Raw genomic sequence first — 27,973 nt, 5'->3', positions numbered from 1 at the left:
TAACATAGAATTGTCTGTATATTACCCTTATGTAAGAAGAAGAGGATATAAGAAAATCACTACTGTGGTCCAATAATTTTAATAAATTTGATATGATGTAGGGTGTTTATTGTGAAATAATTAAAAAGTCATTGGCTTTGTGAGCCATGAGCATCTACAGAAGGGCTGCAGTAGAACACTCTAGTTTTATCTTCTGAATTTTAAAAGTCTTCTTCAGCAGCTACTGAATAACTCTCACTGGGCTTATCCAACTCTCAAACAAGATCCCATATTATCTAGGTACTATTTCCGCAGGCTCACTGTGGGTTTTGTTTGGTTGAAGCCCTGTTCTAGGGTGAACCTGTAACGAGTTGCACTTTTCCTAGTTGGACAACTGTGGAGGTCCAGAAGCACATGGGACTGATAACCTCAGCAGGACCAGTAGCTCCATCACTGGAGGCCTCTGGAGGTATCTGTCGCTGTGACTGAATCATTCACTCACTCGGCAAGCATTTAAAGACATGTGAGACATGGTTTCTCTCTTCAAAGAAATCACAGGTCGATATTAGGAGATATGTAATCAAATCAGTATAGGATGTGCATTGCAAGGGTTCAAGGCACTCCTGTGCCAGTGGAGAGCTTAGGACTGGTGGTGGACTCTCCCTGGGAAGACTTGCCAAGTAAGGCTCCCTAGAAGAGGTCCACCTGAGAAGAAAAATCCAGGTAAGGAGGGAGTGGAAAAGGCATTGTGGATGGGGGAGCTTGCTCTAAGTAATTACGTAAGGCAGAGAGAAGCCTAAAGAGTTCAGAAAGGTCCTGGCTATGATAGTGCTGAGCCCCAAAGTGTATTGCAAGAGCTTCTGTGTGATAATGTAGTCTCTAAGAGTGTCAGGCCCAGTGACAAAGTAGAGTGGCAGGCAGGCAGATGAAATGAGACAATGAAGAGGAGAGGAGGCAGAGCTACGCATTTTCAGAACCTCCAGCAGTTCCATTTTGGAAAATCATTAAAATGATTTTACACCAACTTCTGACCTACACAGAGAGTGGTATGTGATTATGATATGCAAGTTAATAGTTTTATATCAAATAATTGAATTATTTTACTATTACTACTATTACAGTTACTATGACTGTTACTATATGTTTGCCATTGCTATTATGCTAATATTGTGCTAGTGTTTAAGTTACTAGTATCACAGTACAATTGTTTCATGGAATACCTCCCCACTCTAGGGACACATTTTTTACTTGCTATACCCAAATTTGCTCCGATTATTCTCTCTTCCAGGAATACCTTCTGTCACTCCTTTCATGAAAACTACATCCATTTGTTACATAATTAAAACTTTAAACTAGGTATCTTCTTTGACCCAGCAATTCCTCTCTGAGGAATTTGTTTTGAGGAAAGATGAAGATCTTCATACACACACACACACACACACATGCATGCACACACATGTGCACACAAAAGTTACAAGAGCAAATATTGTATTAATTGGTAGGTCATAGAATTGTTAAGTTAGGAGAGTCAGCATTTAGCAACAAGTTTATCAAACCATACAGTATTATATAGCCACGAGAATGACATTGTGGTAAAATGATATTGTGGAAATGTATTTGTTTAGAAAGATCTGTACACTTTATTAATAAGAAACATCTGAGAATGTAGAGGGTTTAAAATTTTTTCTTGTGAGACAGTTTTGGTAAATCACATTTTCCAAGGAATTTAAATATTTCTTCAAAGTTTCCAAACTTATTAGCACAAATTCGCCCATAATATCATTGTGTTGTCATTTTAGTCTGTAGCATCTATTGTTACCTTTTTATGTATAACCATTTATTCATGCCTTCTCTCCCAAAAATTTCTCATCAAAGAACTTTTAGTTTTCTTTTCCTGCGTTCTATCCTTCTCATAATATTCATAAGATTTTACATTTCAGGGTGTATTTCAATGTTGTATTGTCTTAAGATGTATGCTCAGCTCCTTAGTTTTCATTCCTTTCCTCTCCATCCACTATTGTAAGCATTTAAGGATTAAAAAAAAAATATTATCAGGTCCTGCTTCTGCCAGCCCAGCTTACTTTTAATCCTCTCCCCTTTTATCATACCTCTGTTATTGATTTTACCTCTTGCTTCAAAGAAGAAAAGTTTTCTTAATGTTTTCATTCCATGGAGAAGTTTGTTCCATATTTCCTTTTGCTTTATGGTATTTTTGCTCTTCCACATGTTCTTCTCTTTGTTTATCCCAGTACTTTGAAGAGGACCAATTCTAGCCCTTCCAGATCATCTGGGATCTTTGCATGGAGTCCATTCTTACCGGAACAGGTTCTCGTTGAAGGAGGAGGAGAGGCAGGCCTGGGGCTGGAGGTGAATGAGCTGGTGAGAGTAAGCCGCTAGGTGGGTTGAATTTAGGGTTCTCCACCAACCCCTGTTCAGGACACAAGTCTCCACCCCTGATCTCATGCTCCTTCCTGGTGTAGGTTGAGTCTGAATGTCTGAGTCCTCTTAACTGATCAAGACCATCAGCTGTATAGTTGATTGCCACTGGCCTTTGCCCCACCACCATAGCAGCAAGGTGGGTGATCCATATATTTCATCATTCTGCTCCATATCCTCGGTACCCCATGATGTCTGTCAGTCCCAGGGTCCCCTCAAAAACCTGTCTGGGTTTGCATTCCAAGTAAGGGTCGTGAGTTTGGCCTGGAAGGGTGTGCCACTTAATTTTGAAAGGTTCTGTATGTTGTTAAAGATCCAGAGAACCATATGGTTGCTCTCAGATTTCTTTCACGGCTGGGGCCAATTTCCACTTTATTTAGAAGTAATTGTACATAGATCGTGTTTTTCAGATTGTGCTGTTTCTTGGGTGCACTGAATTTTCATATATATGAAGCCAACTTCTAACCCAACCTGGTTTCTCTGCCTTCAATCATTCATATCTTCACACATTGCTACCATAGTTCTCCTCCTTAAAAATCCCTGTTTCTCTGTGTCACTTTCCTCCACCACAACATTTGAGGTGCTTTGCAGTCTCAGGCCTTCTATGATATGACCTAATCCTACCTTCCCAGCCTCACTTTCGCTGCACACTTCCACTAACCTGACACTAAGTACTGGATTGCCAGAATGTTCCCCCTCCAGCATCCACATACACTTTCCACACAGTGCCTGTCTAGAATCACCACTGTGACACCCTCCCCACTACCCACGTAGAATAAGCACATTTCTAAGCTTGTTTATAGGTTATAGATAAACCTCCCCTTATCTGAGGTTTCTTTTTCCAGTTTCAGTTACCCTGGGTCAACCAGAGTCTAAAGATATTAAATGGAGATTCCAGAAATAAACAATTTATAAGTTCTAAATCACATGCCATTTTGAGTAGTGTGATAAGAGCTTGTGCCATCCTGTTCCTTTTTGCTCAGGACATGAGTCACTCCTCTGTCCAGCATATCCATGCTGCATAGCCATCTCAGTTATTAGATCAACTCTCATGGTATCACAATGCTTGTGTTCAAGTAACCTATAGGGTTTGGTACTCTTGGAGATTTCAGGCATCCACCAGGGACCATGGAACATATTCTCCTCTGATAAGAAGGGACAATTGTACTTTCCCTACCAGACACACATCACTTCAAGGCAGGCTCTATATGTCATTTAAGGGTGCAACACAGCACCCTCTAATAGAAAGGATCAGTGACACATTTTTCACTGGGAATAGTAACTTAGTGATCAGTTTTCAGTGAGTCTGAGCATATAAGTTGGTTTTCCATGATCTAACCCACTCTGCTACCCCTACCTCTCCTTCACCTGCCCCTGTTAAATTGGAACATAAACCTCCTGCTGTGCATGAAAGGCAAGGGAAGCCTGAAGAACAATCGCAACAATGATGGAGAGCAGCCCCTCTCCACAAACTTCATGTGCTGTGTGTCCCCTGTTCTTCCTGTTGCCGTAACCTGAGGGAATGTAGTGCTAATCTCAAAGTTTTGTTTAAACACTAAGAAAACCTATTCCTGTGTATTAGTAGTAGATAGCTCTGAGTTTTTGTTTTGTACTTTCTTTTTTCTATGTTTACACATTTCCTATAATAAGCATATTTCACAATTTTTAAAGGTACTAATAGTTTAAAACATGCTTCTGTGAATAATCCACAGTGCAACTGTCTTGTATGTGCAGAACAAATATGTCCAGCAGATGGTGCAAAAACCCTAATGAAATAAAAAAAAAAAAACCCTAATTCAAGGACATGTTTCTATTTATTCATTTTTTACATGACAATAGAGTATATTTTGAAATATTATACATATATAGGTTAAGTATCACTTGTTCCAGTTAGGATTCCATTTTTGTAGTTGTACATGATGTAGAGTTACATGGGTCATGTATTTATATATGAGGATAGAAAAGATAAGTCTGATTCATCCTGTCTTTCCTATTACCATTCCCACTTCCCTTCCTTTCACTCCCCTTTTGTCTAGTTCAGTGAACTTCAAATAAGAAGGGCAGACGGGCGTGGTGGTGCATACCTGTAATCTCAGTGACTGCTGAGGCAGGAGGATCACGAGTTCAAAGCCAGCCTCAGCAAAAGTGAGGTGTTAAGCAACTCAGCGAGGCCCTGTCTCTAAATAAAATACAAAAAAGGACTGGGGATGTGGCTCAGTGGTTCAGTGCCCCTGAGTTCAATCCCTGGTACCCACCCTCTCACTCCTCAACCCCTGCCATAAAAAGAAGGTCCATGTTCCTTTGTGATCAGGGATTTGCCAAAATGGAGATTATCATCTCCAATAAGTGTGACTCATATACATCTTCAGTCAAAGAGGAGTCATTTCAGAGGCAGGTTGGGGGCCTCTGTGATAAGGGGATGTGTGAGACCTATAGAAGCTGCAGAGCAAGATGGTCTGCATAGAACATTCCCGAGGCAAGGACAAGCTGCACATCGATATGACATTGAATCTAGAAAGGGTCTTAAAGACCACAGAGTCCTCGAGTTCTCATACACTGTTTAAAAGATGTTTCTCTAAATAAACATCAGCACCTGAAACCCACAAAACAGGTGAGGGTTGGGAACAAGAGCCACACTAGGACTTTCTTTGTCCCAGCCCAGTCCTTCCCCTTCAGTGGCAGACAATCAAGAATTGACTATACATTTATAGAATCCAAAAATACTTCCAAGAGGTCCCTAAAGAAAACCACTAATGCAGAGCAATACTATCATTTTAATGCTGAGAAAAGGGATGTTCAGAGGAGGGGAATTGCATATTAAAAATAGAAAACAAACATACAAAAATCATTAATTTCTTTTAAAGGAAACCACCAAGGAGGATTTTTGAAATGTACCCATAAATTTAATGCTAATGCTTTTCACAAATTTAACATTCGAAATTAGAGTTTATAGTGTATTTAGTTTTTGATTTTGTAAGCTTGGATTCACTTAAATCCATTTTATGGTCATGTATGATTTGCAGAAATTACAGGAAACTCAGCATTTCAGTACAGATCACAATATAAATATATTTCCAGGTTATATTCATATCAAAGTTTATTAGATCAATTAAATATCCTTAGAAAACACTTCCTTTATAATGTGTAATTTTTGAACGCAAGTAGGAATCATAATAAATAGTCATTTGATAGCACAAAGTTGGTCATTTTAGAACTTCTGAAATCTCATAAAGATCTGTTTAGTAATGTTTGCCATGTATATTCAACAACTATTTAAATGTCTTTACCTAAAGTTTCTTTTCAACACAAATTCAAATTTACTCTTATAAAAATTATTCTTGGAAGAAATGCCTATTTCCAGGAGCTTCCTACTTGACACCCTATATTTCTCATCTACAGAACATGTGTATGGATTAAAAACTTTTAGATAAGACTTCTTGATATATAATACCACCTTAACCATGTCTTAAAAGATAAAGTGGGGAAAAAAGTAAATGGGGTTTCACAGTAAACAGAATAGGTCTTAAATTCTGCTCCTGCCTCTGCTAGCAATGTGACCTTGACCCTCTGTTTGCCTGTGTTAAAATCAGAACAATTACACTGACCTGAGTTTCTTATTAAACTATTCCCTCTTCGTTCTAAACCACCTTTTTATCCACCACTTTATGATATTAGGACCAGGACGCTGCAAACCACAGTTAGGCTTTGCCTCCTTTGCCAACAGGGGACACTGAGGGACTCACAGGACTGGAGGAGGGAGAAGGGGCTGGCCTGCTCCTTCCTGTTTGCATCTGGCTTCTGTCAGTATCACCAGGGCAATAATTTTCCTTCTTGCCTTGAGAAGTTGGATATCAGTTCCCAGGATTTTCCCCTTGACCTTCCTGACCCAGTGTCTCACACAGAGACACCAGTCTGTTAGCTAGAGACCCCTCCTCACAGGTCTGAGTTCACTGAAAGGCTTCCTCCTTGCAGTTTCCAAAGTCCCAGCACCAGTGAAGCCAACCCCCTCCTCAGGGTCTGGATCCCAGCCCTGCTGCGCCTCAGAGCTGCTGAGACAACTGCACCAACTTGCAGGTTGGAACCCACCTCCTGCCTTGTTGCCCCTGCCCTGCAAGGGCTAGCTGCTTCTCACTGGTCCTGTCTCAGTGTTATTGTCTTTTTTAGTTCTCCACTGCTATGTCCTTATATTAAATTCTCTCAGTTAAAACAAAAAAAGTCAATCTGATTTCTTGATTAGATCCTGAGTGATACTAGAGAATCCAAAGAAATAGATTCTCAAGAAAGGATTTTAAGTTTAGGCTTGATCATTCCTTTAGTTTTGAACATATCCTGCCTCCTAGTGCCACCATGATCAGTCAGTGACCACCTGTGGTTGATTAAATGAGATAAAGTCATCCTCGGTATCTGTGGGGGTTGGCTTCCAGAAACCCCTGGATACCAAAATCTTCAGAGGCTCAAATCCCTTAGGTAAAATGGCATAATATCTGCATATGACCTAGGTACACCCACATACTTTAAATCCTCTCTAGATTACTTATAATATCCAATATATTATAAATTTTAGGTAAACACAGAAGTGTTTTTGTTGTTGTTGTTGTTGTTTTAGGAAATGATAAGGAAAAAAGTCTGACTTGTCAAATAAAGATGCAATTTTTCAAAAAATTGGTCCTCAACTGGTTGAATGCACAGCTGAACCAAGGAGTCCAAGGGCCAACTCTACCTACCAAAGCCATGTGCCTCCAGGATCAAGAGGTTGCTGTGTTTAACCACTCTCGCTGGAAGAACTGTAGGATGCCATGGTCTTTGTGAGTAAACTGGAGTGCCCACAGGACAGGAGTGACCAGCTCAGAACTTGGTATGCTTTTCTTTATCTATGGTTTGTCCGCAGAAGGTTCATGTGCTGGAAATCTGGTCTCCGGAGTGGGGGTGTTGAAAGGTGTGAAAGCTTCAGGAGGTGGGGCCTAATGAAAGGTGATTAGGTCACTGGGAGCACTGCTCTCAGAAGGGGTTGATGCCCATCTCATCTATTGGTCTCAGAGGGCAGGATCAGTTACCACAAGTTGTGGTTGTTAGTTCTGCCTTCTTAGGTCATTCTCTTGCTTCCTCTCCTGCCCTGCTATCGCTCTCTTTTTCCTTTCTTCTTCTTCCTTTCTCTCTCTCTCCCCCAGTGTGATGCCATCTGTAATCTATCATGTTGTGACATAGTCAGAAGTCACTCACCAAAGACTGCCTGGTTGGGGCCCCCCATCTTGTACTTTGTGCCTCCAAAATGGTAAGCTAAATAAACCTCTTTTCTTTATAAAAATACCCAGTCTCAGGCATATGTCATAGCAACACAAAATGACCTAAGACATAATCAGAGAATTAAAGAACTTCTAAGACAACTAATTAGTCCAAAAGAATCACTGCATTCTTATAGCTGCTCTTCAGGATGTATCATTACAATGCATGCAGAATTCACGGCTTTGCCAAGTCCCTAACGTGAGAACTGGGGCATTGGTTAGGAAGGAGAAAGGTTTGGCATAAAGACGTCTGGTAAAATCAAACAAAACAGAAAATCTCATACTTCCTCACCCAAATGTCCACATTCTAATTACTCCAGTTGTTGCCCATTATTCTCCAGTCATAGGGTGAGAACTACTTTCTGAGCTATAATTTAGGGTTCTTCTTTTGTTCTTTCATTTCTCTTTGTTTAACAGATCCATAACATTAAAATCTTTTTGTTAAAACAAATAAACAAGAATAACAATAAAACTAATCTGGTTTGTTTTCCCTACTGACCCTAATGAACATGTCACCTGATGGGACTTTTCTGAAGCTGAGACAAAGTGGACATGGCTCACTGCCCAGGGTATCACACAGAGACCCACGTGGGGGTGCGTCCCCTACTAAACACTTCTCTACTGAATTACCCTTCTTCTAACTGGGTAGGACATAACTTCTCTCTGAACTTCTTTATAAATGATATTTTCTCCAAAATTTGGGGTATGTATTGGGGGAGTGATGAAAGAGAACACTAAACTAATAAAAATTTTAATTCTTGGACTGCCATTCATAGGGTTTCAAAAATTCTGACACTATCATTAAGAATGCCTTTTTCTCACTATTGATAAATCAAAGAAACACAGACTGGAAGACACGATATCTATTTTTCACTTCGGGGCATTGGTAGGACCCTCTCCTAAATGAGGCCTAAGATGCCTGGCATCACCACAGGCTCCTGCCTGTGGGAACTGATGGGATCGACCACCTGTGCTGACCCCTCCTAAAATATGGTAAAATTGACAGCCATTTCTAAGTGATAGGGTGATTACTGCACCGGAGTAGAAAACCCAGAAGTCTTACAGACCCCATGCTTAGAGCCCCTTTTTATGTATTTGTGAGCTTCCAGGGTCCAGAACTTGTTATCTAAATAGGCCACTTTCAGCAGGCTGGAGGCAGAGAAGATGACAGCCTTTTCTCTTTCTGCTTGATATTATGTGTGAGAGGACCTAAAGAAAGAGCAAGCCAGGGGGCTGGGGTCGTGGCTCAGTGGTAGTGTGCTCGCCTGGCATGCATGAGGCTCTATGTTCAATCCTCAGCGCCACATAAAAATAATAAATTTAAAAAAAGAAAGAGCAAGGCTTGTTTCCTGCTTTGTAAGTTCAAGCTAGGACAGGAAGGTGTTCACACAACATAATATTTATACATACATATATCCTCTAATATGTACACACATACAAAGAACCTTTTCCACAAGGTAAACTTTTTTTTTTTTTTTTTGGCAGTACTGAAGATGTAATTCAGAGACACTTTATCTCTGAGCTGCATTCCCATTTATTTTTTATTTTTTATTCTGAGATAAGGTCTGGCTAAGAGGCTGAGGCTGGCCTCAAACTTGAAAGCCTCCTGCCTCAGCCTCCGGAACTGCTGGATTACAAGCACGCACTACCATGTCCATGCCCATTCACAAAGTAAACTTTTGGAAAAAAAGGAAAAAAGAAAGAAAGAAAAGTTACATTATATTTTGAAGTACCTAGCATGCGTAGGAAAGTCTATTTAAAAACTTGCAATTTATTACCCTGAAAATCCTGACTTAAGGACATCCATTTTTAATGAAGTAGAAGAGATATATCTGTATTTTTCATTCTTTATCTACAAATTTGGTTTAGAAATTTGAAGTTATGTCAGAGCAATCAAGACAAAGTAATTTACTGAACTAGTTAGATTTTCCACAAAGAAGGTAGTTTAAAGAGCTGCCTATATTTAGCAGAAAATTTTTATGTTTGTATCTGTTAAATCAAGATGGCAATACTAAAGAATATAGATATATAACTGATATTGTATAATATATGAATTTATCACTAGTTCTGTGATACTATTAACACGAGTTATGTGATATATTATTTAGTTATTACTGTAATGTGGAAAAAGCCAATCTTCTGGAATAGTGACTTCAAGGTCACATTCATCCAGATACATTTAAGGCTTTCCTCAAAATATCTTAGTGACATTTCAAATTTTAATAATGTTGGAGTTTAAATATTTTTAATTTAAATAAAAATTTCAAAAAAACTTTAATTAAAAGATGGCAGAGTAGAGGAAAGCTGCATTCCAAGATAAACATAATTCATCACATCAATAGACTTAAAGACAAGAATCATATGGTTATCTCAAAGGATGCAGAAAAAGCATTTGATAAAATATAGCACCCTTCCATGTTAAAAGCCCTAGAAAAACCAGGGATAGTAGGGACATACCTGAACTCTGTAAAAGCTACCTATTCTAAGCCCAAGGCCAACATCATTCTAAATGGAGAACAATCAAAAGCATTTCCTCTAAAAACTGATACAAGACAATGATGCCCTCTTTCACCACTTTTATTAAAAATTGTCCTTGAAACTCTAGCCAGAACAATTAGACAGAAGCAAGAAAATAAAGGGATATAAATAAGAAAAGAAAGAAATAGGAAATATACCTATTTGCTAATCAGATGACTCTATATTTAGAAGACCCAAAAATTATACCAGAATACTTCTAGAACTCATAAATGAATTCAGCAAAGTAGCAGGATATAAAATTAACACTCAAAAATCAAACATGTTCCTGTACATCAGTGATGAATCCAATGAAAGAAAAATTAGGAAAACTACCCCATTCACCATAGACTCAAAAACTAAATAAAAACTTGGGAATCAATCTAACAAAAGAGGTGAAAAACCTCTACGATGAATACTACAAAACACTGAAGAAATTGAAGAAGACCTTAGAAGATGGAAAGATCTCCTATGTGCTTAGATAGGCAGAATTAACATTGTCCAAATGGCCATACTACCACAAGCTCTACACAGATTTAATTCAATTCCTATTAAAATCCCAGTGACATTCTTCATAGAAATAGAAAAAACAGTCATGAAATTCATTTGGAAGAATAAGAGACCCAGAATGCCCAAAGAAATCCTTAGCAAAAAAAGTGAAGCAGGAGGCATCACAATACCAGATCTTAAATTATACTACAGAGAGATAGTAAAAAACAGCATGGTACTGGCACCAAAACAGACATGTAGACCAAGGGTACAGAATAGAAGTCAGAGACAAAAACCACATAAATACAGTTATCTCATAGTAGACAAAGGGTCCAAAAACATACATCAGAGAACAGATAGCCTCTTCAAGAAATGGACCTTGGAAAACTGGAAATCCATATGCAGTAAAATGAAATTAAACCCCTATCTCTCATCTTGCACAAAACTCAACTCAGTGTAGGCCCAAATTTTCATCAAGTCACCTTAGAAAGTGACGTCCTTAACAAGACTCCTGAAGTGCAAGAAGTAAAGTCAAGAATCAACAAATGGGATGGAATCAAACTAAAAAGCTTCTTTGCAGCAAAGGAAACAATCAAGAACATGAAGAAAGAGTCTACAGAATGTGAAAAAATCTTTGCCACCTGCACCTCAGATAGGGCATTAATCTCAAAAAACTTAACACCAAGAAAACAAATAACCCAATCAATAAATGGTCTAAGGAAATAAACAGACACTTCATAGAAGAAGCAATATGATCAGTCAACAAATGTATGAAAAAATGTTAAGCATCTTTAGCAATTAGAGAAATGAAAATTAAAACTACATTGAGCTTTCATCTCACTCCAGTCAGAATGGCAATTGTTAAAAATACAAACAATAATAAATGTTGGCAAGGATGTGGGGAAAAGGTACACTCATACATTGCTGGTGGGACTGCAAATTGGTCCAAATTCCACTGTTGAAAGTAGTATGGAGATTCCTCAGAAAACTTTGAATGGAACCACCATTTGACTCAGCTATCCCACTCCTCAGTTTATACCCAAAGGACTTAAAATCTACATACTACATTGATGCAGCCACATCAATTTTTATAGCAGCTCAATTCACAATACCTAATCTAGTACTCCTATATACTCTTTTCTTAACCCATTGACAGTTACATCCTACATCCCTCCCCATCCTCTTTGTCCACCATTAGAAACTGTTGACCTCATTGCAATTCTATTATACTGTAGCTAATAATTGAACTCATCCTCTCTGTTTATGACAATACTGTTAATATCTTCATAGGGGCTATTTGACTTAGGGCTACATATTGTTGTTACTGGGTGCTGCTAATTTTGATCTCCCCTTTAAAGGAGAGGTTTTAGAAACCTGCAGGGTCACTATAAGCCTACAGGGGAGATAATGCAATACCCCAGACCTGCACTGCTAGAGGGGAAGATAAGTGAACAACATGAAAAAACAAGGGAAGAAAGTGTTCCAAAAAAACCAAGATTCTGTAATAGAATCCAATGGCAGTATGGTAGAAGAAATATCAGAAAAGGAGTGCAGAATATACATAATTAAAATGATCCACAAAACAAAGGATGAGATAAGAGAGCAGATGCAGCAATGAATGATCACTTCAATAAACAGTTAAAAGAGCAACTGCAGGAAGCAAAAGATCATTTCAATAAATAGATAGATATTCTGGAAAAAAAAAACAAATACTTGAAATGAAGGAAACAATAAACCAAATAAAAAACTCAATAGAAAGCATCACCAACAGACTTGATATCTTAGAAGACAGAACCTCACATAATGAAGACACAATATTTCATCTGAAAATAAAGTTGACCAAACAGAAAGATGGTAAGAAATCATGAATGAAACATCTAAGAATTATGGGATATCATGAAATGACCAAATTTAAAAATTATTGGGATTGAGGAAGGCACAGAGATACAAACCAAAGGAATGAACAACCTATTCAATGAAATAATATCAGAAAATTTCCCAAACCTGAAGAATGAAATGGAAAATCAAATACACCCAGAGACTTACAGAATACCAAATGTACAACATTACAACAGATTCACATCAAGGCACATTATAATGAAAATGCCTAACATTCAAAATAAAGATAGAATTTTAAAGGTTGCAAGAGAAAGTATCAGATTACATATAGGGGGAAAACAATATGGATATCAGCAGATTTCTCAGCCCAGACCATAAAAGCTAGAAGGACTGAAACAACATATTTTGAGCTCTAAGAGAACATGGTTGCCAACCAAGACTCTTATACCCAGAAAAATAACCTTCAGATTTGAGGATGAAATAAAATCTTTCCATGATAAACAAAAGTTAAAAGAATTTACAAATAGAAAACCTGCACTACAGAACATCCTCAGCAAAATATTTCATAAGGAAGAAGTAAAAAACAACAATGTAAGTCAGCAAAGGGAGGAACTACCCTAAAGGTAAGGCCAATCAAAAGAGAAACCAAGTCAAGTTAAAAACCGAAAATAAGCCAAAATGACCAGGAATACAAATCATATCTCAATAATAACCCTGAACGTTAATGGCCTAAACTCATTAATCAAAAGACATAGACTGGCGCATTGGATTAAAAAGAACAACAATATGCTGCCTGCAGGAGATTCATCTCATAGAAAAATACATACACAGACTAAAGGTGAGAGGATGGGAAAAAACATACCAGGCACATGGACTCAGTAAAAAAGTAGGGTTTAGGCTGGGGATATAGCTCAGTTGGTAGAGTGCTTTCCTCGAAAGCACAAGGCCCTTGGTTCAATCCCCAGCACCACCAAAAAAAAAAAAAAAAAAAGCAGGGGTTTCTATCCTCATATCAGATAAAGTGGACTTTAAGCCAAAGTTAATCAGAAGGGATAAAGAAGGACATTTCATAGTGCTTAAGGGAACCATCAATCAGCAAGACTTAAAAATTGTAAATATTTATGCCCCAAACAATGGTGCATCCATGTATGTCAAACAAATCCTTCTCAATTCCAGGAACCAAATTGACTATAACACAGTAATTCTGGGTGACTTTAACATACCACTATCACCACTAGATCTTCCAAATAAAAATTGAACAAAGAAGCCATAGAACTCAATAACACAATAACATAGAACTCAATAACACAATCAATAACTTAGACCTAACAGACATAATATTCCATCCATCAATGAGCAAATACACTTTCTTCTCAGTAGCCCATGGATCCTTCTCTAAAACAGACCATATATTATGCCACAAAGCAGCCCTCAGTAAATACAAAAAAATAAAATTAGAGATACTACCTGTATTCTATCAGAGAATGTCATAATGGAATGAAATTAGAAATCAATAATAAAATAAAAAACAGAAAATACTCCAACACCTGGAGAATAAATAATATGCTATGGAATGAAGCATGGATAACAGAAGACATCAGAGAGGGGATAAAAATTCTTAGAGATAAATGGGAATGATGATACAACATATCAAAATCTCTAGGACACTATGAAAGCAGTACTAAAAGGAAAATTCATTGCATGGAGCACATTTAAGAAAACAATAAAAAGTCAACAACTAAATGACCTAATATTACATCTCAAGGCCCTAGAAAAAGAAGAACAAAACAACACCAATAGTAGTAGAAGACAGGAAACAATTAAAATCAGAGCTGAAATCAATGAAATTGAAACGAGAAAAAATTCAAAAAATTGACAAAACAAAAAGTTGGTTCTTTGAAAAATAAACAAAATTGACAAACCCTTAGCCACACTAATGAAGAGAAGGAGAAAGAATCCTCAAATTACTAAAATTCATGATGAAAAAGGGAATATCACGACAAACACCAGTGAAATACATAACATAATTAGAAGCTATTTTGAAAATCTATACTCCAACAAAATAGAAAATCTCAAAGACAATGTCAAATTTTTAGAGACATATGTTCCTCCCAAACTGAGTCAGAAGGACATACACAATTTAAACAGATCAATTTCAAGCACTAAAATAGAAGAAGCCATCAAAAGCCTTCCAACCAAGAAAAGCCCAGGACCAGAGGGATTCTCAGCTGAGTTCTATAAGACCTTCAAAGAATAACTAATACCAATACTCCTCAATGTATTCCATGAAATATAGAAGGAGGAAACCCTTCCAAACTCATTTTATGAAGCTACTATCACCCTGATACCAATAGCAGAAAAGATGCTTCAAGGAAAGAAAACTTTAGACCAATGTCTCTGATGAACACAGATGCAAATATTCTTAACAAAATTCTGGCAAATCACATACAAAAATATATTTAAAAGATAGTGCACCATGATCAAATTGGGTTCATTCTGGGGGTTCAACATCTGGAAATCAAAAAATGTAATTCATTACATCAATAGACTTAAGGTTAAGAATCATATGATTATTTCAATAGAGGAAGGAAAAGCATTTGACAAAATACAACTCCCCTTCATGCAGGGATAGTAGGAACATATCTCAACATTGTAAAGGCAATCTATGCTAATCCCATGGCTGACACCATTCTTAATGGAGAAAAATTGAAAGCATTCTCTTTAAAATCTGGAACAAGACAGGGATGTACTTTTTTACCACTTCTATTCAACATTGTTCTTGAAACATTAGCTAAAGCAATTAGATCAAAGAAATTAAAGGGATACTAATAGGAAAAGAACACAAACCATCACTCAAATTATTTGCTGATGACATGATTTCATATTTAGAGGACCCAAAATACTCCACCAGAAAAGTTCTAGAACTAATAGATGAATTCAGTAAAATAGCAGGATATAAAATCAACACTCATAAATCTGACATATTTCTATTCATAAGGAATCCTTTGAAAGAGAAATTAGAAAAACTACTCCATTCGCAATAACTGAAAAAAATAAAATACTTGGGAATCAATCTCACAAAAGAGGTGAAAGACCTCTACAATGGAAACTACAGAACACTAAAAAAAGAAATTAAAGAAAACCTTCAAAGATGGAAAGATCTCCCACATTCTTGGATAGGCAGAACTTGACCTAAATGAGAATTCATGGTTTCATTCCCAAGTTCCAACCTGTTCTAGTTCCCTATACCCAAGTACCTCCCGTAACAAGCCCTAGTGGACACCAGACAGCTTCTCTCGTCCTCTTAGCCGTGTGTGTGTGTGTGTGTGTATTGCTGCATGTCATTTTTAAGTTGGGTGCGTCACACTGTATTGTATTTTTATATCTTTTGTGAAGAGATTCAGTACTACCAGTAAAATTTACTCTCCCAAAATGTGTGGCCTTGGGTCTGCATTAAACAATGTCAACCATGTTCATGCAAAAAATTGCTGGGAATGTTTGCTTTCTTTACCCAGCTCAGTGAGCTTCACTTTCAGATCATCTTTGTGCAAATAAATTTGAGTCAACCCTGTGACGAAGTAGTTACTACAATAAACATAATGAATGAGTCTACTAAGTACAGTTTAATGCTTTATTTTGCTAAAATGCCTATATATTTGCTATAGAGATATTCAATTGCTTTTTTCTCATTTGTTTTATTTTGTGGATTTCTACCTGGTTTTCTGAAGTTCTAAGCTGTTGTACGTGAACATTTTTTTTAATAGTTTTGCAGCCTTTTGTCAAACTGGGTATTTTCCCCTTAATAATTGGAGAAGTGTTTGTTGGCAATTTTGATGTGTATGCAGGTGTGTCTCCCAGTGTACTGGCTCTTGTCTTGCCCCTGTTAACTGTATGACTGTTGTATTGGTATATCTAAAATAGTTCAGTATTATCTTGAAATAGACAAATTAGTATTCCCTTAATTATTACTGAAATAAAATAAATCTCTTAGCTCATCTTGGTGGTGGAGGGGAAAGAAAATACAGCATGGTATTGACACCAAAATAGACAGGTAGGCCAATGGTAAAAGAAGAATAGAAGACACAGAAACAAACCCACATAAGTACAGTTATCTCATACTAGACAAAAGTGCCAAAAACATACAATGGAGAAAAGATAGCCTCTTCAACAAATGGTGCTGGGAAAACTGGAAATCCATAGGCAGTAAAATGAAATTAAACCCCTATCTCTAACCATGTACAAAACTCAACTCAAAATGGGTTAAGGATCTAGGAATTAGACCCGAAAACCCTTCAACAAATAGAAGAAAAAGTAGACCTGAATCTTCATCATGTTGGCTTAGGAACAGACTTTCTTAACAAGACTCCCAGAGTTCAAGAAATAAAAGCAAGAATCAATAATTGGGATGGATTCAAACTAAAAAGCTTTTTCTTAGCAAAGGAAACAATCAATAATGTGAAGAGAGAGCCTACAGAGTGGGAAAAAATCTTTTCCACATGCACTTCAGACAGAACACTAATCTCCAAAATGTATAAAGAACTTACAAAACTTTACACCAAAAATACCAAGAACCCAATCAATAAGTGAGTCAAGGTACTGGACAGACACTTCACAGAAGAAGATACACAGGCAATCAACAAATAGATAAAAAAGTTCTCATCACTCTATTATTTAGAGAAATGCAAATCAAAACCACCCTAAGATTTCATCTAACTCCAACCAGAATAACTATTATCAAGAATACAAGCGATAGTAAGGTTGGCATGGATGTGGGCAAAAAGGCAAACTCACATATTGCTGGTGGAATTGCACATTGGTGCAGCCACTCTGGAAAGCAGTATGGAGATTCCTCAGAAAACTTTGAATGTACTCACCATTTGACCCCGTTATTCCACTAGTTGGTTTACACCCACAGGACTTAAAATCAGCATACTATAGTGATGCAGTCACATCAATGTTTATAGCAGCTCAATTCACAATAGCTAAACTATGGAAGCAACCTAGGTGCCCTTCAATTGATGAATGGATAAAGAAACTGTGGTACATATACACAATGGAATACTACTCAGTCATAAAGAGAATAAAAATTATGGCATTTGTTGGTAAAGAAAGGATGGAGTTGGAGAATATCATGCTTAGTGAGATAAGCCAATCCCCCAAACCCAAAGACTAAATGTTCTCTCTGATAAGTGAATGATGATACATAATTGGGGTGGGGGTGGCAGGAGGGTAAGAGAAGAATGGAGGCACTTCAGATTGTGTAGAGGGAAATGGGGCAGGAGGGGGTGAAGGAAGGAAAGATAGTGGACTGAGACAGACATTATTACCCTATGTGCATGTATGATTACATTGTGAATCTACATTGTATACACCCATAGAAACAAAAAGTTGTATTCCATTTGTGTACAGTGAATCAAAATGCAGTATGTAAGAACTTCAAAAAATAATTTTAAAAAAATCAAGAAATTCTTATAAATGAAAAAGAACAGAAATGCAACATATCAAAATAGCTGTGACAATATGAAAGTGTTTTAAGAGGAAAATTATAACACTGAGTGCCTACATTTAAAAAATTAGAGAGATCCCAAATAAATAAGCTTGTGTTCCACCTCAAGGCCTCAGGAAAAGAACAAACTAATCCCCAAATGAGTAGAAGACAGGAAATAATTAAGACCAGAGTTAAAGGATGAAATTTAGAAAAAGAAAACAATACAGGATCAATGCAATAAAGAATTGGTTCTTTGAAAAGATAAATATGATTGACAAACACTTAGGCAAACCAATAAAAGAAAGTGAGAAGACCCAAATCAACAAGACCAGGGATGAAAAAAAAAAAAAAGAAGATATCACCACAGCTTCTTCTGAAATCCAGAGGATTATCAGAACCTATTTTGAATATTTATATTCCAATAAACTGGAACATCTGGAAGACATTGACAAATTTTTAGGCACATGTGAACTGCCAAAATTGAATTGAATTAGGAAGATATAGAAAACCAGACCAGTATTAAGCAATGAAATTGAAATAGCAATTAAAAGCCTTCCAAAAAAGAAAAGCCCAGGACCTGATGGATTCTCAGCTGAGATTCTGAGTTCTGAGCTATCAGAACTTTAGAGAAGAATTAATACCAGTCTTTCCCAAATTATGCCACGAAATTGGAAAAGAGGAAACACTCTCAAATGCATTTTATGAACCCAGTATAACCCTGATACCAAAACCAAATAAAGATGTGTCAAGGAAAGAAAACTACACACAAATATTCCTAATGAACTAGGTGCACAAATCCTTAATAAAATATTAGTAAACTGTATTCAAAAATACACTGTATTCAATAATACACCATGATCAAGGTGGTTTCATTCCAGGGATGCAAGGTTGTTTCAACATACACAAATCAATAAACGTAATTCACCACTTAAACAGAATTAAGGAGAAAAATCACATGATTACCTTAATAGATGCAGAAAAGTCCTTTGATCAAATTCAGTACCCATTCATGTTAAAAATGCTGGAGAAGTTAGGAATCAAAGGAACTTACCTTAATATTGTGAAGGTTGTTTACAACCCAAAGCCAACATCATACTAAACAGAGAAAAACTAAAAGCATTTTCTTTAAAATCAGGAACAAGAAAAGGCTGTCCATTCTCTCCACCTCCATCTATATTGATAGACCACAAAATATTAGCCAGAAGAATTAGGCAAGAAAAAAAATAATCAAAGGCATACAAACAGGAAAAGAATAAGTCAAACTATTTCTGTTTGTTAATGATATGATCCTACATCTAGAAGACCCAAAAACTCTACCAGAAGACTTCTTGAGTTTATAAATGAGTTTAAAGTAGCAGTATACAAGATCAACACCCCAAAATTAATAGCTCTCCTAATTTCAACAGTGATTCAGCCAAGGAAGAAATCAGGAAAACCAACCCATTCAATAACCTAAAAAAACCAAACCAAACAAAAAACTTGGGAAGTAATCTAACCAAGGAGGTAAAAGAGCTCTACAATGAAAGTTATAGAACACTAAAGAAAGTAATTGAAGAAGAATTTAGGGATGGAAAGACATTCCATGTTGTTGGATTGGGAGAATTATAATTGTCAAATGGCCATACTACCAAAAACAATATGCAGATTCAATGCAATCCCCATCAAAATACCAATGACATTCTTCACAAAATTAGATAAAAACAATTATTAAATTCATCTGGAAGAATAAGAGACCCAGAATAGCCAAAGCAATATTAAGCAAGAAAAGTGAAGCAGGAGGCATTATAATACCTGATCTGAAATTACACTACAGAGCTGTAGTAACAAAAACAGCATGGTATTGACATCAAAATAGACATGAAGACCAATGGAACAGAGTAGACGACACAGAAACAAATCCACATATGTATTTTTGACAAAGGTGCCAAAAATATATCTTGGAGAAAAGACAGCCCTTTTAACAAATGATGTTGAAAAACTGGATACCTATATGTAGAAAAACGAAATCAAACACCTCCCTCTCACTGTTCACAAAACTCAAATCGAAATGGATTAAATATTTTGGCATTAGAACAGAAGGTTTACAGCTGCTAGAAGAAATCAGAGTCAACACTCCATCATAAGGGTGTTGGCACTTACTTCCTTAACAAGACCCCCAAAGTGTGAGAAATAAAATCAAGAATCAATAAGTCGGATGCAATCAAACTAAAATCTTCTGAATAACAAAGGAAACTATTAAGAGCATGAAGAGAGAGCCTACAGAATGGAAGAAAACCTTTTCCAGCTACTCCTCTGAGAGGAATTAATATCCAGAATATACAGAGAACTCAAAAAACACCAAAAAAAAAAAAAAAGCCCCCAATCAATAAATGGACAAAAGAACTAAACAGAAACTTCTCAGAAGAAGAAATACAAATGGTCTACAAATATATGAAAAAAATTCAACATCTCTAGCAGTCGGGAAAATGCAAATCAAAAGGACACTAAGAATTCATCTCACTCCAGTCTGAATGAGAGGGATCAAGAATACAAACAAATGGTGGTGAGGTTGTGAGAAAAAAGGTATACTTGTACATTGTTGGTGAGACTGCAGACTACTACTACAACCACTGTAGAAAGCAGTATGGAGATTCCTCAAAAACTAGGGATGGGATCACCATATGACCCAATTATGCTCCTTGGTATTTTCCCAAAAGTCCTAAAATTGGCATATTACAGCAATATAGCCACCTTAATGTTTATAGCAGTAAAGTTCTCAAAAGCCAAATTATGGAATCAACCAAATATGCATCAATAGGTGAATGGATTAAGAAATTGTGATACAGGGCTGGGGTTGTAGCTCAGTAGTAGAGCACTTGCCTAGTACATGTAAGGCACTGGGTCCAATCCTCAGCACAACATAAAAATAAATAAATAAAAGAAAGGTATTTAAAAATAAATTTATACACACACACCCACATACACACATTCTACTCAGTCATAAAAAAAAGAATGAAAGGTCTGGGGTTGTAGCTCAGTGGTGGAGTGCTTGCCTGGCATGTGTGAGGCATTGGGTTCAATTCTCTGCACCACATATAAATAAATAGATAAAATGGGGATATATCAACAACTAAAAAACATTTTTTAAAAAAGAATGAAATTATGGTCTTTGCCACTAAATGGATTAAATTGGAGAATATCATGCTAAATGAAATTAACCAAACTCAGAAACTTAAAATGTTGTATGTTTTCTCTCATATGTGGAAGCAAGAGTAAAATAGAGGAAAGAAGGCAAGAAGGACAGACTAAAATAAGGGATCAATCAAATATAAATTAATAGATGAGCTAAAGGAAGTCCAGGAGACTAGTGGAAGGAGGATGGGAGAGGGGAGGGAGGATGGGAAGGAAAAGGGAGAGTGAAAAGGGGGATCATAAACTGTAATTAATTTCCATGCATGTATGAGTTTGTTGAGGTGAACCCAACTACTAGGTATAACTATAAAGCTCTAATTGTTAAAAGTATAATAATTTATAATTTTTACATTGATATGAATTTGTTAATTTTGAATAATAATTTTTTAAAATGTTAGCTCCTATAGTTGAAAATGGAAAATATTGACTGAAAGAAGAAAGTAATTCTGTTGAGACAACTTATATTTCCACTCTAGCCTTATTAAAATGTTTAATTGGTAATTTCAGGACTGTGGTTATGGCCATTATCAAGTTTGAAAGAAAAGAAATGGTTTGAAAGAAAAAGGAAGTTCTAACAACAAATAACTCTTGTTTTTAAATTTATTTACTCAAACTTACAGAAAAGTTAGGCCTCCTATAAAATGTTTTTTCCAGAACCATTAAGAGTTACTTGCTCACCTGATATCTCATTAAACCCTCCCTGTGTGTTTCATACAACCAAGGATATTTTTATGTAAATGATATATAATCATCAAAGTAATTATTATTAACACATTTCTAGCATCTGATCCCCAGTGTGTCAGTCAGCTTTCCATTTCCATAACTAAAACCTGAGAAAAGCAACTTAAGAAAAGAAAAGGTTTATTTTGGTTCACAGTCTTAGAGGTTTTAGTCCATGTTTGGTTGAGCCTGTGGCAAGGCAGCATATCATAGTGGGGAGCATGAGGCAAAGGACATTGCTCACCTCATAGTGGCTGGGAGGCACAGAGAAAGAGCAAGAGACTGGAGACCTGTGTCCCATAATCCTCTTTGAGGGCATGCCTCCAGTGACCTAAGACTATTCAGTAGAACCCAGCTCTTTAAGATTCTACCACCTCCCAATAACACTAAGCTGAGGACCAAACCCTTAACCTGTGGACCTCTAGGGGATATTCCAGATTCATTCAAGTTTTTCCAATTGTCCCAATAGCATCCTTTATAGGACTCACATAGATTTATTCAGACTTGCATTACATTTCTTGTCACCTATTTTTATTCTCCTTCAGTCTAGAGCAGCCCCGCCCCCCCAGCTTGACTTCTATGACCTTGACAGTTTTGAAGATTATTTTGTGGCAATGTCCCTCAACTTGATGTTTTCTCATTATTAGGTTCAGGTAATGCAGTTTTGTCAAGAATGTAACAAAAAGGATGCTGTGTTTTTTTTTTGTCATTTCATCTTGTTAAATGGGACAAATTTTATTTATGCCATTGTGATGACATTCAAATTAATCAGTTGATTAATGTGATGTCTGCCAGGCTGTTCTATTATAAATTACTCACTTTCCCTTCCTAATTAATCAGTATTTTGTGGGAAAGTATTTGGAAATTATGTAAATATCCTCATTAAAATTTCAATTTATTCATCATTTAGATACATAAGTATAAGCTTGTGATTTTCTATTTTATTCCCTTACTGACTTTATTATTATGAAGATCAAACTTTCTAAGAGTTAGAGGTAACTCATTCAAGCTGGGTTTTGTGCTCTTTAGGTATGTTCTCATCATTCTTTGAGCACTTCCTTGATTTTTGGCATTAAAAGGTGTCTAATTTCTCTGTCCCTCTTCTGCCTGAGCCCCGAAGGCAGTCATTTACCAAGGAACACTATTTTCCTCAGTGTAGAACATCATTTAAAAGCTAAGATCTTGGTACCAGCTATACCCATTGTTATTAGGGTTGTGTTAGTTCAAGCTCTTATAACAAAATGCCTTAGACTGGATGTTTAGGCCACAGACACTTATTTATTACAGTTCTGGAGGCCAGGAAGTCCAATATTGCACTGCATAATTCTGTTCTTGATGAGAATTCTCTTCCTAGCTTTTATATAGTCAGTTACCTTCTCATGATGAGTGTACATGGAGAGGGAATGGATACGCTCTGGTGTCTTTTCTTAGAAGAGCACTATAATGGGAGCTCTGACCTTACAACCTCATCTGAATCTAATTACCTCCCAAATACTCCACCTCCCAATACCATCACCTCAGGAATGACCAACATATAAAGTGGGGAGGGGGCACATTTACTCCATAGCAAGGATGTTGATGCTCCCAGGTCCTCTCAGTGCAACAGTTAGGATATGTAAGTTTATCTGTATAAAAAAAGATAAAGAGCAAAATATGTCTACACACATTTACATATATTTACTGCACACTTTACAAATATTTTAAATCTATCTATATATACTGAAAATCAGGACTCCACACCAACACCTCCAATTCCAATCTCAAACTAGAGTTCATTCTAGTTTCTTCTTTTTGAATATTTGTAACTCCCTTCTCCAACAGTGAAAGACCAAGATCCTATTATCCCATTCATATTTTCTTGCTTGATCTGTATCCCTGTGGTACCGAGGCTTTCATTTCTGACTATCCCCTCCTTATATGGATGTCCTCCTCAGGCTGTGATGCCTCATGCGAGGCACCCCTCCCCTCAAGCTCTGGACATTCTTACTGCACCAGAACCTGACCTTCCCATTCTGGGTACTCCACTATCAACACCACCACCCTCATTAGGTACCTTCTCCCTCTCTTTGGACTCTGTCTGTGTGAGACTTCCCTCTGCATAGAAGTCCTCCTTGCTCTGTTTGGCTCTGGCTTACCATATCATAATCCCATCGCTCCACCTTGTGGTCACCCTCCTCACCCTCCTTGGGCTCTGACAATGCTACATAATTCTTTGTGTAAGGGAGGCAGTTTTATTTGCATGTACACCCCCCTGAAGGCTTTGCTCTGGACATATTAATCCTGCTAGAATCTAGGTGGGAAAAAGTTAGCACTTACTGGTGCAAAGAGTGATTCAACAGGAAAAGAAGAGGTCACTTTTACATCTCATCTCATCTTGCTTTTTCCTTCATTCCTCAGAATAAATTGCTGTACAGCTTGGCCCCAGATCTAAATTATAGATGACTTTGAACATCAGACTAAGGCATTTGCTCTTTATTTGAAGTCAAACTGGAGATAATATGAATGAGTTTGAACAGTAAAACAAGCAAAGAATCATGAAGAAAACTTTAATTTCTAATGATCAAACTGAAAAATATCATAAATATGTTATACATTATATTAACTGTTTCTGATGGACAGTATAAAGTTAACCAATTTAGTCAGAGGAACTCTTTTATATTTGGAATACTAATAAATAAGCTTTTTTTTTTTTTTTTTTTTTTTTGGTGAATAGTGTGTTTGTTATTTGGGTAAATCTTCCTTGATATTATTACCTGACTTGTTACTGTCTTATCATTACCACAAATCAATCTACATTACTGATATTTATAACAAGTAAGTAAGGTATCAAAAGATGCAGTGCATATCTAAAACAAACTGACTTCATCCAAGTAAGAAAAATTTTCAAAACTCTTTTTTCATAATTAAAGGAAAACTTATTAACTATTTGGGCATTTGATTTTTTTTACAGGAGAAAGGCATACAGATTCTATTTAGTAAGTTTTACATGTACAGTGAATCTTTCACCTTAATAGTGAAGAAGCAGAGCCCATCCCTCATATACTAGGTTGAGTAAAGAACAGTAAATCATGAAAATGTGGCAAGACAAAGGGTGTGTGGAAAAGTGACAGTTAATTGTGGAAAAGTAACGGGGAAGACAAAGGTTAGTCTAAGGTTTGTAGGATTTCTCTAAACCATCTCCGGTGAATGTCTTCTGCATAAGGAGGACACCTTTCATGTGGAAGTTTTATCTCCTACTTTCAAGAATAAACAGAAGGTCAGGGGCTGGGGGTGTAGCTGAGTGGTAGAGTACTTGCCTGGCACGTCAGTTATTCTTGAAGCTGTTTTTTTTCAAGTGCCTTTAAGTAAAAAATAATCAATGTGCCAAAGCAGCATATCTTGGGAGGGCGTACTTGATTCTCTACAAACCCAACACCGAGTCATAAAGACCTACCAATTTTACATCCCAAATAAACCTTCATATTCCTTTCTGCTTCTCATCTTCCTTGTCTCCAAAACTAGATCTGATCATGTCAGAATTCTCTCTGTACATTGCCCCCTCCAGATTTCCCATAACCCTCAAGGTATAGCCCAAACTCTTTAAGTCCTCTTACAAAGCCCTTGCAGGTCTGTACCCCACCTCCTTGTTCGACTTTGTGATACCCATGTCCCCTTTATCCTGTGCATTCTGGTCATGTGGAACTTCTTGACTTGCTCTCTCTTGCCTCAGAGGCTGTGCATGTACTGTTCTCTCTGTGTATTTGATTTTGGAAAAACACCTTTAGCAATGTTTAATTACTACAGAAACTAAGATATAATGAGACTCTACTTTTCAATACACAGGCTGGAGAGATCTGTTACATGCTCTTTTGAATAGGTCGATAGTGCTTGGCATCAACTGACAGCAGGCATCAGAGCCATTGTGTCCTCAGGTGTCAGCTTTCAAGTTCACTTGGCAGGCCCAGAGCAGGGTAGCATGGAAGACCAAGGAGAGAAAAGACAACCATGCAGAGGGGAGGCAGAGATCACTGGAAAGATGAGAAAGGTTGACAGGGGAGGCTGAGAAAGAAACTGAGGAAGTAGAAATGGAGAGGGAGAGAAGGAAAAGAAAAGTAGTTGAGAGGAAATGTGAAGACAACTTTATTGAAAAGTGAGTAGGTTATCAGAGGAAATAGGAAAATATACAATGAATGTTTTAGAAGAAACAAAAAAAATCTTATGCATAACAATTTGAAGGCATGGAGATATTTTATTTGCTTAAAATTTACAATGCCAAATTTAAAGAAAATCTCTCTGACCTATGACTCATAGTCAGGTCTGAGTAGACTGTGCTTTGGTTTGTTCACATGCCGAAGTCCATAGCCTTCCACCAAAGCTCAGGGAGCATCCTCTCATGAAGCAAATGCAAAAGTGAACCTTGGTACTGCATTTTAATTTGTGGTTATCATAACTTACATAAGAAATAGATCACATTGCCTTGAGTTTATATAACATCCTTAAAGATTTCTTTGAGGTAGATAGGAGATTGGTAGTTTTTACCCCCCAACTCTACAAAACCAAAGTAAAGTGTAAAGAAAAAACACAGGAATTAAATTGTGTACACACAAAGTCTAGAATAGGAATGATTTGGCTTAGTTGTCATATTTTTAATCAGGTGCAACAAAACTAAACTAATTCCACATGAGAGTGATGAAAATGTTTCAGTTGGTCCACGTTCAAAGTAGGTTCAATGTGGCCAGATAAAACTACATATCAGACTTAATCCCCTGAGTACAAAACCATAAAGACTATGCTGTAGTTTGGCTTTTAGTCCTATTTCTCTTCATTTGAAGATTTTCCTTCAGATTTGAAGACTGCTACTGTCTTCTGACATCATTATTTTCAACCTTTGGCTATTGGTCTTACAGGTAAACGATATGCAAGAGGTGCAGGGCAGGGCCCTCCTCTCCATGTGGCCACCACAACAGGGATCCTAAGGGCACTTTGTGGATTTTACAATCACTTGTCTTTTTGGGACACAATAAAGTTAAGTACTGGCAAAGTGTGGTTCAAGGTACTTAGTACTGTGGGAGAAAGAAATGGGCAGGAGAAGGCCCATTTCTTGCCTTTAGGGCACTGGGTACAGCTCATAAAATTGTCTGTTCTTCCTTTTTCAAACCTGCTTTTTCTCTGACTTCTCTGTCTTCTAGTTAATATGAGTTTTCTGGTTTCTGGTTTTTTTGTTTTTTTTTTTTTCATATTATGTTCTCATTATTCCTTCAGTGTTGAACTAAATAAACCCTAGGGTATTGCAAATCTGTATTTCCCTCAGAAAAGAATGTGCTCTTCATTAATGCCAATGATTTAATATTCCATTGGCCTTCACAACAGAATAAGCAAGAATTTCTTAGGTAAATTTGTTTTTACAAGGCATTTAAAGTAAATTCTGTGGGTTTATTGCCCAATATGAAGAAAAATTTTCCCCAGATATACAGAAATTTTCACAAAATCCTCAGCAATCACTGAGCCTTAGGGCCAAACGTGACAACACAGGAGGAACAGGACTCTGAGTAGTGTGACCAAAATACAAATAACATTTGATTTTCCAAACTCACAAAGTATTGGAAATCAAAACTGTGATCAAATAAGATTGTGATATGTGAGAGGCATGCTGGGAGTTGCCACAAGCTATGTGTTTTTCCGAAGCCACTCAGCTATCCTGGCACTTTGCTTTCTGTTTTTCAGATTTTCATTCTTTATTGTCTGCAATTTGGCATGAACTGTGATCTTCTGGTGCTCCTCCAACATGTTACTGAAAAACTGCTGCAGCTGGAAGGACAGAGAGACAAGTCGATCAGTGCGTCTAACTTCTCATTTACACAAAATGAAACAAAGCTCACACCAAATGGCAACATAATTCTACAAAAGGGAGACAAGAGTTGGAATAAGTAGGAATGTATATACCTAGACTACGTGTCCCTGTGGGGGGACTGGTGACTGAGACAATGTGACGAAGACCATGCTTACCCAAAAAAGTCATATGCATGCTAGAAAGTTCACAAAGCAAGAACTCTATTCCCAAAGCACATCCTAAGCC

The 27,973-nt window shown here is 37.0% G+C and overlaps 1 protein-coding gene and 1 long non-coding RNA gene across 4 annotated transcripts in view; one reads left to right on the top strand and one right to left on the bottom strand.

Annotated features, from left to right (window-relative positions):
• The window catches only part of LVRN (laeverin), a 108,811-nt gene that overhangs the window by 9,815 nt on the left and 71,023 nt on the right, over positions 1–27,973 (bottom strand). For 2 of the 3 annotated variants that reach the window (XM_079143878.1, XM_079143880.1), the window contains one exon: positions 27,072–27,705. The exons of the other annotated variant lie outside the window; for it this stretch is intronic. In XM_079143878.1, coding sequence (XP_079000004.1) covers positions 27,565–27,705 — 141 coding nt within the window. In that variant the 3' untranslated portion in view covers positions 27,072–27,564. Of the gene's footprint in view, positions 1–27,071; positions 27,706–27,973 lie in introns of those variants that run through there. 3 annotated transcript variants of the gene reach the window in all.
• On the top strand, positions 92–27,740 carry LOC306663557. The gene is made up of 3 exons (XR_013764462.1): positions 92–2,554; positions 7,022–7,270; positions 27,622–27,740. It is a non-coding gene; the product is annotated as an uncharacterized lncRNA (long non-coding RNA).

Source organism: Sciurus vulgaris, assembly GCF_902686455.1.
Source record: "Sciurus vulgaris genome assembly, chromosome: 6".
Taxonomy (NCBI): domain Eukaryota; kingdom Metazoa; phylum Chordata; class Mammalia; order Rodentia; family Sciuridae; genus Sciurus; species Sciurus vulgaris.
The sequence above is the reverse complement of the archived record's forward strand: the minus strand, read 5'-3'. Positions and strand labels throughout refer to the sequence as shown.